The sequence below is a fragment of the Coffea arabica genome, chromosome 8c (assembly GCF_036785885.1).
Source record: "Coffea arabica cultivar ET-39 chromosome 8c, Coffea Arabica ET-39 HiFi, whole genome shotgun sequence".
NCBI lineage: Eukaryota > Viridiplantae > Streptophyta > Magnoliopsida > Gentianales > Rubiaceae > Coffea > Coffea arabica.
The window spans coordinates 41,344,944-41,361,015 of record NC_092325.1 but is presented as its reverse complement, the minus strand read 5'-3'; the positions used below and the strand labels follow the sequence as shown (position 1 = coordinate 41,361,015).

General features: G+C 36.6%; 3 protein-coding genes across 6 annotated transcripts; 2 read left to right on the top strand and 1 right to left on the bottom strand.

Annotated features, from left to right (window-relative positions):
• Positions 1–99: 99 nt before the first annotated feature.
• LOC113707227 (uncharacterized) lies at positions 100–2,905 on the top strand. The gene is made up of 3 exons (XM_027229450.2): positions 100–579; positions 770–908; positions 2,432–2,905. Exons 1-3 carry the CDS (start codon positions 237–239, stop codon positions 2,559–2,561), a joined length of 612 nt encoding a protein of 203 aa, XP_027085251.1. The 5' UTR covers positions 100–236; the 3' UTR covers positions 2,562–2,905.
• Positions 2,906–3,555: 650 nt separating this feature from the next.
• LOC113707226 (protein PLASTID MOVEMENT IMPAIRED 1-RELATED 2-like) lies at positions 3,556–8,646 on the bottom strand. The gene is made up of 3 exons (XM_027229449.2): positions 8,258–8,646; positions 5,061–7,300; positions 3,556–4,960 (listed from the first exon to the last, which is right to left on the bottom strand). The coding sequence occupies exons 2-3, from the start codon at positions 7,298–7,300 to the stop codon at positions 3,829–3,831; spliced, it is 3,372 nt and encodes a 1,123-aa protein (XP_027085250.2). The 5' UTR covers positions 8,258–8,646; the 3' UTR covers positions 3,556–3,828.
• A 3,220-nt stretch (positions 8,647–11,866) lies between these two features.
• On the top strand, positions 11,867–15,699 carry LOC140004251 ((S)-coclaurine N-methyltransferase-like). Of its 4 annotated transcripts, none has more exons than XM_072064034.1 (8): positions 11,867–12,228; positions 13,112–13,220; positions 13,494–13,718; positions 14,122–14,221; positions 14,326–14,436; positions 14,591–14,674; positions 15,002–15,060; positions 15,262–15,699. In XM_072064034.1, exons 1-8 carry the CDS (start codon positions 12,042–12,044, stop codon positions 15,461–15,463), a joined length of 1,077 nt encoding a protein of 358 aa, XP_071920135.1. In that variant the 5' UTR covers positions 11,867–12,041; the 3' UTR covers positions 15,464–15,699. The 4 variants fall into 4 exon arrangements, with proteins under 4 accessions (XP_071920135.1, XP_071920137.1, XP_027084913.2 ...); XM_072064036.1 differs by having other exon boundaries at positions 12,088–12,271; XM_027229112.2 differs by lacking the exon at positions 11,867–12,228 and adding an exon at positions 12,278–12,779.
• The last annotated feature ends 373 nt before the right edge of the window (positions 15,700–16,072 follow it).

Sequence of the window (16,072 nt, the reverse complement as noted above, 5' to 3'; positions counted from 1 at the left end):
CAACAAAAGTCTACGCACAAGTCGTCTTTAGCCATACCCCACCACCTATATATTTGCCCTCTCATTCATCCTTAGCTAATTAGCTTAGACAGCTGAAAACCGAGATGTGAACATTAATCCTGCCCTGGGCCCAACAATCTCTGTAGCATTTCTTAGCCACCACTCCCAAGTCGTAGGCATCAGCCCATGAAGCTTCTTTCGACGTTGTAGGAAGCTTACTACGAAAGAACTTGGCGATGAACATATATCAACACCTCACCACCACTGCACTGCACTTCACTTCACTTCACTTATCATCACCCATCATGGATGGGAACTATGATCCCAACAGGTTCACAAACATGTCTGGTTACAATTACAATTCTAGCAGTGCTTTTGGATCATCATATTCATCTGGGATGATCAGTGGTGACACCAACCAGTCGAATTTCCAGGTTTCGGAGTACTTCGAGCTTGATGATTGGATGGAGGAAGATCAAACATTCATGCCCTCTGGCTACAGTACTGCCCAAAGCCCTCAACAAGAGCTGACTGAAGTCCTTGGTCATCCTGGTGGAAGTAGCAGTCAGCAATCCAATAGTAAGCAAAGCAAAGTTCCTGTCCTTTTTTAAGTTCTAAATTAAACTAGCTATTACGAGAAAACACGAGCATGTGTGTTTATCTGAAAACATATTTTACTGTAGTACAAAAAAAAAAAAAAAGTGTGCGCCATTTGATTTCCGTGTAAATATGGGAGAGGCATAAATCTGTGGTATGTTTTAATTTGCAGGAGATATTGGTGGGAACGAGAGGAAGGAGAACAGAGAAAAGGTTGCATTCAAGACTAAGTCAGAGGTTGAGATACTTGATGATGGCTTCAAGTGGAGGAAGTATGGGAAGAAGATGGTGAAGAACAGCCCAAACCCAAGGTAAACAATTTTCTTTCATTATGCATGGCTTTCATTTCATGAGATAATAAAATGATTTTTACGAATAAACTACTTGGGTTTTATTCATTCCCTTTAAAATTGATCCCTCAAAGAGTTCGAGATTATCCAAACTTAGCCACATGGAGAAATCAATTCTGCCTCAAGACGTTGATGCCATGGATGGATGGGATCGACTGTAACTCCTTTAAAACCCGTTCCCATTTATAATAATGCTTTTGAAGCCTTCAATGGAAACGCATAAGAAGAAAAGTTCGAAACAAATTACCTGTTCTTCACTGCTCTTTTACCGACACATAACATAAAAGTCGAGAGAGAAGTGATATACAATCTGAAGTGACTAAATTCTGCAGAGGAAATCAAAATCATTTTTTCTACAGTACCAAAATATATATATATATATATTTTTTGTACGATTTATGTTAACAGCACTTCGTGTACGAAATGGGAGTTGGATTCATAAAAGTCAGTCAACTAATGAAGCACAATATGCGGTATTAGTGCTGGTAACGTTTTGATGCCAAAATTTGGTCCCCTCACATCTCTATTGGATCGTACACATCAAGATAAAATTCCTGCAACATTTTAAAGTTTGAACTGGACACCTATTATGCACTAACTGAGCATACAATTTTTAGAAGACAACTTTACTTTGGGTAAAAGAGATCATCTTCTCTCTTGATTCTTCTCCAATAACGTATAACTCCATGTTTTTTTTTTTTTTTTTTGTATGCAATCTGCTTTTAATTTTGTGGGAAAGATCCACCTTCAATTAATTTTGTGGGAAAGATCCACCTTCAATTAATTTTGTGGGAATGATGATTAGCAACGTAATGCGTTGGCCCAACATGTCTTTGTTCGACGAATCCTAGGTTTTAGGTCTCAATCTCATAAGGGAGCATCCACACAGCCGCCAGATTAGCAAAACGGGTTTTGAGAATTTATACAAGGACACCCACTCACTAGATTCAACTCATTTCTGTTCAATGATCCAGTAGAAGTGCATGATTTGACATATACGAATTGCCCAATAATTCATTTCCCCCCGTAATTTGGTTTTGCTGTGTCATAATAGCTGAAGACAACTGCAACTTATCGTGTGGAATTTGGATTTATCTCTCAAAAAGACACAGAAAAAGAAGCAGAAAACGGTATTTTGGATTTAACAATGATAGTTGGTCTAGTTGTTCAATACTGTCTGTTTCCCTCTTGCAGTATATGGTTAAATTTTAGCATGATGACAAGTGCACGAGATTGCATAAAGATTATAGACTTGTTTGCTAGAATAAAATTTTCGTTTCTCCTGCTGAAATTTCTCAAGTAGACTCCATCTTGCTTTAGTTTCTGCAGCTAATCACAAAAATTGAGCCTCTTGCTTTCTCCATCGAGTTATAAACACAGAACATAAGCAGATTGGACTACCTCAAATTTACAAAAACCATACAATTATGAAGGCTAACTGCTGATTGAGAGTATGGAATTGACAATGTTCATGTAATGTACAGGAATTACTATAGGTGCTCAATTGAAGGATGCCCAGTGAAGAAGAGAGTTGAAAGAGACAAAGAAGACCCCAGATATGTAATAACAACTTATGAGGGTATCCACAACCACCAGGGCCCTTCTCAGTTCTGACTTCCCACAGGGGAATGTTGAATTCCTCAGTAGTTTCATCAATTATGGCTAGACTCTGTTCAAGGACGCGATAGAGCATGGACAGTGTCCGTTCTACCACAGCTTTACCTAAATCCCACCCCTTTTTTTTCAGATGTTTCAATCTGTTTTCGGCAGTTTCAATAGACCAAGCAGATAGCAGGATGGTCTAGTCATGCACCGATCGACAAGATATGTACTAGTAAATTGCAGTGAGGATAGATCCAACAGGGCTTCTTTGTACACTCTCCTCATCAATGCACTTTACACCAGCATTTAACATGCAACAATAGATATATTAATGACATTTAACGAACTAAACCAAATGCAGCACTTGCATGGAGTGCAAATTAGACTTCCTGAATTGGGGAAAGGGGGCAAGGGGGCGCACGGCTGAGCAAAAAATGATTTAAAAAAACATTGAAGAAAACTAAATGAGATGACCACAGTCGAGTCGATATATCTCTATTTTCACCCGGAAGGCCAAAACAATGTTCAGAAATATGAAAATGCATGATCTCCATGCCATTGCCCATTATGCATGTTCTAAACCACAAACTATAATGTTTGCTACATGTCCTGTTTGTATACAAACATCTCACGAACAAAAGGACCATAGAAGTTTTGGAACTGTCAGTTACTAAAAAGACATGAGAAGAGGGGGAAAAAAATCAGCAACAATGCATGAGAAGCATAATAAGATGCCATTAAATTCTCATTAGTTACCCTTAACTATAATAAAAGCATTAATTTGGCACATATCACATATGAAGCTAGTAGCAGAATCGGAAAAGAAACTTCCATAAATTGTCAGTAAAAGCCAAAAACATGCCGTCAAAAGGAAATGTTTGCGAGCAGCGCTACAAGGGGATACCAGGTATAATAGTCATACCATGTATAACAAGCACATTTCAAGAAAACATGAAGTAACTTCTTCAAGCCATATAAAGGACATTAAAAAACAGCACCAGGTGAAGGACATAATACTTCTCCATGTCATTGTGACTTTGCTGGCTAATAATACAAAGCACTTTCAATGTCCTTGATGAATACCCACAGGTCATAGGCCAATTATACATGTCGACTGACAGTACAGTGATTCGGTGAAGCAATTAGAAGGAATATCTAAAGTACAAGCAGGTTATTAGCCTTATTTGCTGAAATATGCTAACAGGAATTTGATACTTCGCCGAATTAAATGTCTAGCAAGTTGAAGCATGAACTTCGATGCTTTAGCAAACCAAACAGGTTAATTTGGAAAAGCAATATCAGGGTTGCGTACATGAATATTTTGTGCGCCAAAATGCTTCCATCTAGCTGCTGCAGATTGCACCTCAGAGGAAATGCTCCACAAAGTATCACAAGTTTGTTTTTGGAGAAGTTGTGATGATGGTTTTGTTATTGCACTGGACTTGGAAAAAGGACGCTTGCTTGTCCTATTCATACCACTAGAAAGTAACCATCGAGACCCAGATTGTAGCTGTCTAGGATTAATTAACACCCCCCTACCATTTGGCTCAACATTAAAACCTGCGATATGGACTCCAGAGATTTTAAACCGAGAGATGAACGGTGCGTTGATGCACTTATGATTTTCTTCAGCACTGGTTCCTTCCATAACAAACTCTTCATTCAGATCATCCTTTTTGTTGCTCAAATCTGTTTCTATATTTGTGTTATGCATTTCATCATGCACAGGAATACAAATTCTTTCAACTTGAGCCAGAGCAAGTATTGATGATCCAACCATTTCAAAGTCACGAAACGGATCTCTGAGCTGCAACCTAAGAGCTAATGTGAAGTTGTTACCGAACAAATGACTGTTACTACCTGATAATTTAACTCGTTGACCATTTCTTGTCATCTGTAAACCACCTAAATCGAAAAGATCAGCATGATGAGCTGCTAAGATTTTCAACATCTCTCCATCAACTTCATTCTCATAATCAATATCTACTGCATCTAACCTAATCCATTCATTCAAGGAGATAGAGAATTTGATTAACTCAGCAATACCATCTTCCCTTTTGACATCCAAAAGTTGCAATGGAGTGGGTCCCAAAGATCCCATAACTCCACCTAGTTTAACATTCTGGCCTACAGAGGTCCAGTTCTCAGTAAACTGGGGCCTAATGCATGAAGGTGCTTCTGCATCTGACCAGCCACATTGAATCCTCAACCCTTCAATGGAGAGAGCTTCAAAATTAGCCACTGCTAATGGAACAAGATCTTCCAAAGACACATAATCTGAATATACTTTTTCTGTTATTGAGCCTAAGTTTGGAGCATTCTGACCAAACAGTGATCCTTCATCATTCTTTTCCAAGACAAATGAATGATCTTTGACCCTGAAGTCATTAAGCGAAGCAGATTGGTCAAACCTATCACCAAAGAAAATTGAGCATCAATCAGCATTAGAAGAAGATAGGCTATAGGGAGCAAAAACTTCATACAAGCATACAGAAAAAGGAATTTGCAGACCTCTTAATAACTTCCGAACTGTGCTCAGTTTCCAGGATGACTTGTTCCATCGTCCTTCCAGTAATGTCCTCCAAAGGCATCAATTCATTTGTCTTAGCAAACATATCTTCGGCTCCCCCTGATGCCCAGCACTGTAGTATCTCCACAACATTGGAACCCATAACTGCTGGTAGTACAACTGCATTAGAAACTTGCATTATCAGCTTTGCACTGTTTTTTGCCCTCCTGAAAAGAGAAGAACTCATTGAACGCAATAAGCCTCCACTCTTTGTCTGAATTGTTGGACCTAAGCCTTCTGCAAGAGCAGGTAATCTTGAAGGTTCTTCGGGAGGAAAATAGACTGGGCTTCCAAATCCATCAGAGGTAATTCGTGGAGAATTTTGGAATACCTTATCGTTTAGGCCCCATCTTTGCATTAAAGTTTCAGTTTCCAAGTTTTCAAGCATTTTTGCATTCCGTCTGCTTCTCAGTGATTGTGTAACCCTGTTATACTCTTTTTCAGCTTCCTGAATGACCAGTGACAAATCAAAATCATCAGAACATGCCACCCTCCCAGAGCCAGTTCGAGCAACACCAGAGACTTCTATTCGCTCTGAAGCTGCATCCAAATCAAGTATAGGATTTTCAAATGCACAGAATTCCATTTCAAACTGTTTCAGAAGATGCCCTCTTGGAGACTCCGGCTCACTATCAGAAGTCATGTCTCTGGGGTTGTGCCCAAAGCCCAACATATCAAGAAACTCGTTAGCAACAGATTCAGTGACATCGTCCAGACTAAGTGACCGTACCAACTTACTTGCTCCACAACTAGATTCAGTGTTCATGTAGGTCTCCTCCTCAATACACTTGCTTATATTTGATGACATGTCAAATTCTGCTGATTCAGAGGCTATGAATTTACATGAAACCATTGTAGATTCTTCCACGGTTGATTCTTTACCATATACATTATTCTCCTCACACTTGCTCTGTATTGCACTTTCACAGCTGTTACTACAATCAAGTAGATGATTTGAATTTGGTTCCCCTTTAGCACTAAAATCTGTCATATCTTCCTGAAAAATCTCAGCAACATCTATAGTTTCAATGACAGGCTTGTTAAAACATTCAGTAGAATTATGGTCAAGTTTCAAATCATCCTTCACAGACAATTCCACGCCCTGATCAATTACGATAAAGTCAGAATCATCAAAGCCATTTCCAGAAGAGGCAAACTTAGAATTAAAGGGCACAAGATTTTCATGAAAGCCATCCACCTCCTTAAGATTACCAAACTTTCCCTCATCAAGCTTTTGGTACAAAAAATTTATTGACCTAGCAAGCTCCGAGTTTTGGTTAGGAAACACTTCACTAAGATATTTCATATCTAATGATTGTGATGAAACATGCTGATGCCCATTATATGATTTTCTTGGAACACTACCGCTCCTCCTAAGAGCAATGTTGCTGCTACTTTGATCACAATCTGAGGACATAGCAATTGGTGTCTGCCCACTATCCTTAGGCATATCAGAGACCGTCAGAAAATGTCTTGGGTCAAATGGATTATCCCCCAGAATTGAAAATCCAAAACTAACATTCAGGATAGCACCTTTGGCCTTGCCTTTCAGCTTAAAGCTTGTTGTCCACTTCCCCGAGGTCCTCTTCTCCTCTTCTAACTCCTCTACAGTCAGAGGAAGCAGCCTTGCGAGGTCCACCCAATGCTTACCAATATCTAGAGTTGGAGCTCCAATAATGGAAGCCTGAAGAAGAAAAAGTTTAGGCTCATACTTCGCTGAATTTTGTGGGCCATTTCTACTAACATAAACAGAACACTGATGCATCAAAGTTTCCTCAAACTTGGCTATCCCTTCGAAAACATGAACAGGATGAGTTTTGAAAACCTCATTCTTCCTTTTCCAATTTACACAAAGAATAAGATCATTAAAGTTGGAAGGTAGACCCTCAACAGAATGTACATGAAGAAAGAAGAAACAATTGAATCGATGACTACGAATATGTGTCAGAGCCTTTAAGGGCTTCCAACCCCAAATTGATGACTTCTTCTCCTTTTGGAACACATCTCTTACACTAGCCTTAGTACCAAAAATTGATTGATGCTTGGATTGCAAATGTACAGACTTGGATGGGTCTTTGTGCAGGTAAAGGGCTTGGCTTATTTCCCCAATATCGCGCAATAACTGTCCACTGCTCAATGCTTCATCATTACTCATCACAGTATCATCTTTGGAAATCACCATCTACCCATTCAAAGAAAATGTTTCAAGCATATATACTAAGAAAAAGTTAAGAATTTCCAGACATACAGCACAAGAACTGAACAGTAGAATAAAAACTAGACAGAAATTAGGTACTTGTTGGGCTCTGTATTCCTCCAATTCAGGAAACTAAACAACCAACTCAACATCCTAAAGAAGGAATCAAGGTCAGGCATTTGGTTTCCCTTTTCTCCTTTGCTTCGGATTGTTTATTTCCGTGGTTCTTATTTCAAATTTTACAAGGACTCTGCTCTGATCGATTACTTTTTGTGAATCATTAAAGGGAGATTACTATTACGTCAGAAGAAATTAACAATGCAAGAAAATCTCTATCACTTGCCACTTGCAGTAAGGTTCCAAAATAATTGAACAGGCAACTGTAATATCAGAGCTTCTTTATCTTTTCAATATCTACCAACATTTTCATTCTTTCTAACAAACCAGAATTTTCTTCTTTTTCCCTTCTTTTTTTTCCGTTTTCCATCTTTCTTAGTGTTGCATGCTTGATGCAGAGTTACAGAAAATCCCAGCAAATCTAATGCAACAATAAATGCCAAAAACCAATAGAAATCTGTAATAACAGTCCTGCTCAATTATTCACTATCCTTTCCTTTTTTGAGTTTTATTGGTCCAAAATTGCCAGTAATAACTTATACAGTACCATCAGAGCTTCATCAAGCTCTGTACAATCTCCAAGAAACCAACACAAGCAAACCCAACGAAGAAAATAACAAAAATAGAGCAAAAATTATCTTAATGGGATACAATAGTCATCAAAGCAAGAAACTTTTTCTGCAGTTCCTCAAGAGACAAAACAGGTTCACAAAAAAAGCAACAATAAGGCCTACCACGCATAAATCAAGAAACTGCCCCACTCAAAACTAGAAATTCCAGTAAAAATACTACTAACCAACAAAGCAAGCAGTAAGTTTGACTTACCAGGACAATGAATTGCTATATGATCCAACCTTTCAAGGAAGTAGGAAAATAGAAAATGAAGAAGAACTTCAGCCCAAGACCTGTAAGAAGATGATCTCCTCCTCCTCCTCCACCTCCTTGGCCTAGCAATCAATTGGCTGCCGCAGCTATATACTTGGGAACCGTGTTATGCGTTAGCAGCCATTTATAAATCCAAGTTCTTTGCTTTTGTCTTCTTGAAGTCTTCGTTCCATGGTTACTCTTGGTGTCATAAAATATGAACCTGAAATTACACAGTAATTATTTTGTCTTTATGACATAAGTTGGTTTTAGCTGTCTCTAAGTCTGTCGTAGTTGTGTTGTTGCTTGTGATTAAAGGGAAGTATTAGATGATATTACAGCCAAAGACCTTGTATTTAGGGATGGCAACGGGGCGGGGTCGGGGCGGGGGACCCCTCCCCCGTCCCCCGCCCCGTTGCCTATTAGTTCCCCCCGTCCCCCGCCCCGCCTTCCCCCGCTTCCCCGCGGGATTAAGAAAATTTTATTATATAATTTTATTATAATTAAATTTTAATAAATAATCAAGTACTAAAATATCAACACATCACCAAATTATTATTCATTGTAATTTTACAATTGAAACTCATAAAAACAATCAAACAGAAGTTATTTGAATACAATCCAATATGATGAAATAAATATAATTAAAATAGTCAAATTTTCACTTTTAGTACAAATGCAATCACTAATTCATCATTGTGTTTGTGCTTTTTTTTGAGAAAAAAGTGTTATTCTATTAAGTGTAATTAGAAATTTAGTATAAATGTATTAGTAAATTTAGTATAACTAATTAATAAATTCTATTAGTAGACATGTATAATTATTCATATAATTGATAATATTAATTATATTACATAAACTAATATACATTATATAATACATCTAACTAATAATATCATTATCATAAGTTTATAACTAATTAACTTACATATAATATATAGTCATTTTTATATATATTTATATATATACATTTTTTTTTGTTTTGCGGGTGGCGGGGCGGGGGTATACTCCCCCGCCCCCCGCCCCGTTTCTAAGCGGGGGGAAAAAATTCCCCCCGCACTCCCGCCTCGTGAGCCCCCGCGCGGGCACCCGCTCCCATTGCCATCCCTACTTGTATTCATGCTAAATTGGTTTTGGGTGCTCTTTTATCTTGTGATGGTACATCAATATCAATATGAAACCATTAATGGTTGATAATAATAGACTTGTTAGTTGTTGGGTGGCATGTCAATGGGTAAGGTCTGGGTTGGATCTCTTTGATCAAGATCCAGATCCATTTAATTTAGTTAGACTCAGATCCAGATCCAGGCCCTTTTGAGTCTGAAAAAATAAGTCCATATCCAAACCCTTATGGATTTGGGTATCAAATGGGCATCCATAGGTATTTTCTGAGCATACTAAAATAAAAATGTATTTAAAATATATAAAGTTCATAAATAATATAAATACCATCTAATTTTTGTTTTCAAATAATAAAATTAACATTCAACAAGTTGAATGCAATATTGTGAATTCAAAGAAAGAATTGTTATTGACTACTTCTATATATATTTCAAAGGTTCAACTGCATTCACATCCAATATTTCATTTGTTTACCTTTACCTTTTCTCCTTTTCTTGAAAAAGTTTGTATCAATTATAATGACAACTAGGACTAGTTTTTACAAAAAAAAAAAAAAAAACAACCATAACATATATAAATATTTAGTATTATTAAAAAAATGTAATTTTGTACCTTTTTTTCTTATTTAAACTTCAGTGTTGGTAGATGTCTCGCAATCCAGTACTAAAATAATGAATGCGATAAAAGTCATTTGACTAAGAACCGATGACAAATAAATAATAGAATAAAAATATTTATAAACACTTACTCATTTTTTTTTATTCAATCCAATCATCAGTAATCACTAATGTTTCAACCATATCTAGAAGCAATTTAGCATGAGTCTCATCAATCACCCAACCACCAATACTAAATGCAGATTCTAATGCCATAAAATCTTACTGTATTCGATCCAATAGCCATAAAATATTATATTATTTTATAAATTTACTAATATATATTATTTAATTAAATAAATATGGGTCTGGGTAAGATCTGGTATGGATTTGAATTTGGATATGAATTCTAGAAAATCAGATCCTATTCAGATCCACAACTCTCTCATAGGGTTTGGGTCTAGGTAGGGTCTGGATTGGAGAAATTAAATCCAAACCCTACCCAAATATATTGGGTCTGGGTTGGATCTGGATAAGACCCAACCCATTGACATATTTATTAGTTGTATAGGCTTAGAAATTTATAGACGATGTTGATTTCTTTTTCTTATATTTGGGCATTAGGTACTTGATTTCACTGAACTTATTTAATCACTTCATTTTCTGTTCTGATGTATGTTTCCAATAACTAAACGATCTTTTTTTTTTAAAAAAAAATGGAAAATGGTGTCCAAATAATCATAAGTTTGCTTAATTTAATTCCCAACAATTTGCTGCTGAGATTGCTTAATTTTCACATGTCATGCTCCCATCAATTTGGTTGGTATAGCATGCTTTAAAATGTTCTATGATGACTAAAGTTATAACTCGTGAGCCGACTCGCGGGCTCAAGTATATATATATATTATTTTAATATTTAAATTATATGTATCTCTAATATTTTATTATTTATTAAGAAAAATATTATTATTTTTTTTTATTTTTTCGAGCTCGAACTCGAGCTTTATTTGTGACAGCTTGTCGAGTTCGAGCTTGATAAAACTAAATCAAAACTCGATTCGATTAGATCAAAATTCGACTTGACTCAACTCGCTTGCAGCCCTAGTTCTGAAGGCTCAATGTGGCTTCGGAATGCTCAATTGGACCGTAGAATAATGCTTTATATTTGATTTACGAATTATTAGACTTTTAATTAGGTTTCGTTTGGACTGAAAAATTTTGATGAAAAATTTAAAATTTACCCAAATTGTTCTAATTGTTTTGATTATTTAAGATATCTTTGAATTTATAATTCACCAATTATCATAATACATTTTAAATACTAGAATAATTTGTTATTTACAAACTCAAGCACTTCCTAAATAATCTAAACAATTAGAAGAATTTAAAAGGATTTCAAAGAATTTGGAGAGTGAATAAGAGAAATGATTGTTCGAAGAATTGATATAGGATAATAACCCACATTTTTCTAAATGAATTGATGATTTAGAACAAGGATAACCCACACGATATTACTTGGTACAAACTAAATACATTAACTAAAGTGGATTAAACACTCATAACAAAATTCATTCGCTATTCCTTTATTGCACCTTAATATGAGATTGATCGAGTCATTTAGATATAAACTTATAAGTATTCTAGTCAAATCATAACTTATTCATAAATTTCCCAAAACTGAATCAAATATTGAATCTTCCTATCATCATTTTCTGAATAATTCCCGTACAGAAGAATAAGAAAATTAACAAAAAAAAAAAAAGGAAAAAAGAAAAACAATAAAAGGTTATTGGGTAGAGTGAGAATTAACGTATACTTGGAGGATTAATTGCAATTAACCCAAAAATCTATTGCAACAGGTAATGCAGAGGATGGCCTGAAGCAACTCCCTCGACTCTTTAGCCACTCTCATCGTCTTCTTCTTCTTCTTCCTCCTCCTTCGAGTTAAAGTTAACACAAGACACTCCATTTCTGAAAGCAGAGGCATCCGTTCCCTTAAGTCCTGAACTGTTAGCCCGAAAAAGAAAATGGATGCAATAATTCAGGCACCCTATGATGCTACTGTGCGGTTGATGTTGGCCTCGTTGGAACGCAATTTATTGCCGGATGCTGTCATAAGAAGACTCACTCGCCTGCTTTTGGCCGGCCGCCTTCGGTCTGGTTACAAGCCCACTTCTGAACAACAACTCTCTGACCTCCTTGCCTTCGCGCATTGTAATTCAGTACACTAATGCTTGTCACTTTTCTTGATACACATGTACGTTTCATGAATTACTACAACTTATATGGGATTCTAAAATTGTCAAAAAAAGGGATTTTTGATTGTTGCTTGATTGTTAAAAAGATTGAATTTTTCCTTAAATTGGGGTTCAGTATGGACATTTCCTTCTTAAAGCTGAATTTTCTGGAAAACCGAAAGGGCTCGTGCAGGATTGAGGTTCTTTTATTCTATCTTTTTAGTAGTCATCTTGTTTGGCTCCAGAAGTGTTGGTTCCACTGAAAGGTCAGTTAAGTAATGTGCATTTACCTTATAATTTACTTGAAAAATGTGGTGTCAATTGTTATGGGGTTCTACTATGAGTAAGATTTGTGATTAGAGCATATCATTATAATATGGCTTTACAATTCATCAAATGTTTAGCTACTCTATGCTAATTTATGTAAATATTTTGCTGAGCACTATTGTCTGGACTCTGGATGGTGAAGACGGAATAATGCAACGTCTACTTGACGCCTTATGCTTGAAATTTATTGCTGTTTACCAGGTTATATACCTCAATTGGTTAAGATGAAGAATTGGTATTGCCTTTATATAGGATACTTCTTTGCCACAGACACCCAAATGTATTATCCATCATCAGAGATTTAGGTGAATTTTGTTGTGTATTTATCCCATATTTACTTGGGTTTTAGCATTTTGTACTAGCGATTGAAGTTGAAAAAGTTAGAGTGCTAGTCCATCAGAACTAGTTATCATTGGAAATGTATTTTGTTAGCCACTCTCTAATTTGAGATTTTCTATTCAACTTGATCTTGATTAGGATATTTAGGCTTTCATGATTGTAAAGCATGCAAATTGGTTGCTTCTTTATTTCAGCTTTGAGAGAAATGCCAACAGCCATCCAGACTGAGGTGCCAAAATCTCAACATTATGAGCTTCCTACTTCTTTCTTCAAGCTTGTTCTTGGAGAGCATCTGAAATACAGGTTTGCAGTTCTGCACCCAATTTATGCAGGTCTTTTTTGTCTTATTTTGTCTCGTGGTCATGTCTTTAAAAGCAGTTGAGGTACAAACAGTTATCCCAGGTGAGATAAAGTTTGATATACCTTAATCTCATGTTATAATTTTAACACTTTCTAGAGGACTACAACATGTGACTCGATTTGGAAAAAGCAGCCAATCACCTATATGCTATTAAAGTTATAAGTTTCTGATATTTGAATTGGGGTGATGATACGATCATGTATCATTTGTTTCAGCTGTTGTCTTTTCTTGGACAAGTCAAAGACTCTCGAGGATGCAGAGAAAGCAATGCTGGAGCTATACTGTGAAAGGTCACAAATAAAAGATGGCCATACTGTTCTTGATGTTGGTTGTGGTTGGGGATCTCTTGCTCTGTACATAGCACAAAAGTATAGCAGTTGCAAGGTTACAGGGATTTGCAATTCAGTAACCCAGAAAGCACGCATTGAGGAGCAGTGCCGGTACTTTTCTTAATTTTGACTTGTTATAGGTGAAATACTCGGCCATAATATCAATGCAGACAATATGGTAACTTCAAAATTGAGGACTCATTAGAAGTCACCTCATCGACATCTTTCATCTGTAATCAGAAAAAAGATTCCGTGGCATGTTTGTTGTTGTAACACTAAATCAGCTGGAAGCCTGTTGTAAGAACCATTTCTTGGTCTCTTAGTGACTCTATTTATGGCACAATTGTGAGACTTGGTCTTGACCGGGATTTTTTCTTCTTTCTAGATGGCTGACTTTGGGATTTTTGGTATTTTTATTCATGTATTTTTAGAGTGTCATATTTGAAAATTTTGTTTACCTTATCTGTGTTTTTATGGAGAGAGATTTTAATCAGACCAACTTTTTGAACCATAGAGATCATCAGCTACAGAACGTGGAGATTATTGTCGCAGATATTAGCACTTTCGAAATGGAAGCATCCTATGACCGGATATTTTCGATTGAAATGTTTGAGGTAAATGCTGATTGTATTCCTGGTGCAGGATTTGACCTTTGTATGTGAGGTCATAACTAGTCAAATTTTTTTCCTAATATTATTGTTTTCCTGGTTGGGGATAGCATATGAAAAACTACAGGGATCTTCTTAAGAAGATATCAGCGTGGTTGAAACCAGATGGTCTTCTTTTTGTTCATCACTTTTGCCATAAAGCATTTGCTTACCATTTTGAGGTAATATTATGATGTCTGTCTTTTCCTTGGTTAAATGCTGTAATATCTCAAGAGTTCAGTACAAGAATGTTTCTCTAATTTCTTGTTTTCTTTTACCTTTCTTTTTTGATTTTGAGTATCGGTTTTTATGCATCTTGTAATTTGTAATTTGTAGGATGTCAGTGATGATGATTGGATTACCAGGTATTTCTTTACGGGAGGCACAATGCCTGCAGCAAACCTACTCCTTTACTTTCAGGTGAGCTTTTTGCATGATTGCTTCTGGTGTTCTGGGACTTGAACGCTCGACCTCTGTTATCTGATTGCTTCTGGCTTCTGTTTCAGAAAATCTTGCATGATGAGGTTATTCTAGCTACTGTTCAAATAGTCTTGCCCTTTGTTCCTTCATCTTTCACTGTTTTGCGTGCATACTGCAATAAGACCTTCTCATCCACTTTACGCATAGTTGCCAGCGTTCTGTATGTTATTCAATTAAAATGATCTTAGATTTGGTGATTCTGATGGTGACTTTACTAGATGAATTTCATTGCTCAGATGCTTTTATATGATGCTTTTCTTCATGCAGGATGATGTTTCTATAGTCAATCATTGGCTAGTGAATGGGAAACACTATGCACAGACAAGGTATGCATTAGCCATTCGTGTGTTAAGTTGGCAAATGGAATACATGATGGAATCATTTTCCTAACCAAATCTATTCTGTTCAAGAAAATCTGCAAATATTCAGCATTAATCTTTTCTGGCACCTATTTATCTTGATATGCTCTGGCACATGTGACCGGTATCCTGAGACTATATGAACTGATTGGGCATATCCTCTTGCAGTGAGGAGTGGCTCAAAAGAATGGACCAGAACTTGAGTTCTATAGCCCCAATAATGCAGTCGACATACGGTAAGGATTCTGCCGTCAAATGGACCGTATATTGGAGAACTTTCTTTATTGCAGTAGCAGAATTGTTTGGGTACAACGATGGAGAAGAGTGGATGGTAGCACATTTCCTGTTCAAGAAGAAACTCTCTGCATGATGAACACTGCAAGTCCATAGCTCAAGGGAAAAAAATCTTGCTGATTCAGACGCATACCATGGGAATTTGTAACAAGAGATTCTAGATTTGTGCCGATAGGGTGCAAGATGACCACCTTTTCCCATCAATGAAAACAAGTAATGGGACTTTCTTTTGACATTAATTTTCCAACAGTTGCAAACAAATTCGTGTTATCTGTTGGTTTTGGGAGCATCAAAACTCGTTGCATTTGGACACCTCTGATTCATGATTTGTTGCTTGGTTCACTTTTAACTTTAGTTAATACATTATATGGTCAATGTTTTCAAAGATTAAGACACAGAGATCCCATTTATAGAAACAATTGTACATCTCACTGTATATGGGCACACATGGAATGACTGCACAAAGCGGAAAAGATCTCGAAGATAAGTTGCTGAAATGAAAGATTTACCATCTGTTGTCAAAATTGGATGCTGAGTGGCATAATGGCATTGGTGCCTTGGCAATAACAACTTTTCAATATGCCGCTCATTGTTTTGCTTTTTGGCTGGACTGAAAATGAGTAGAACATTGAAACGAATGTAAAGAAACAAAGTTCATATAGGCTCAGTATCTCGTTGTTCCTCT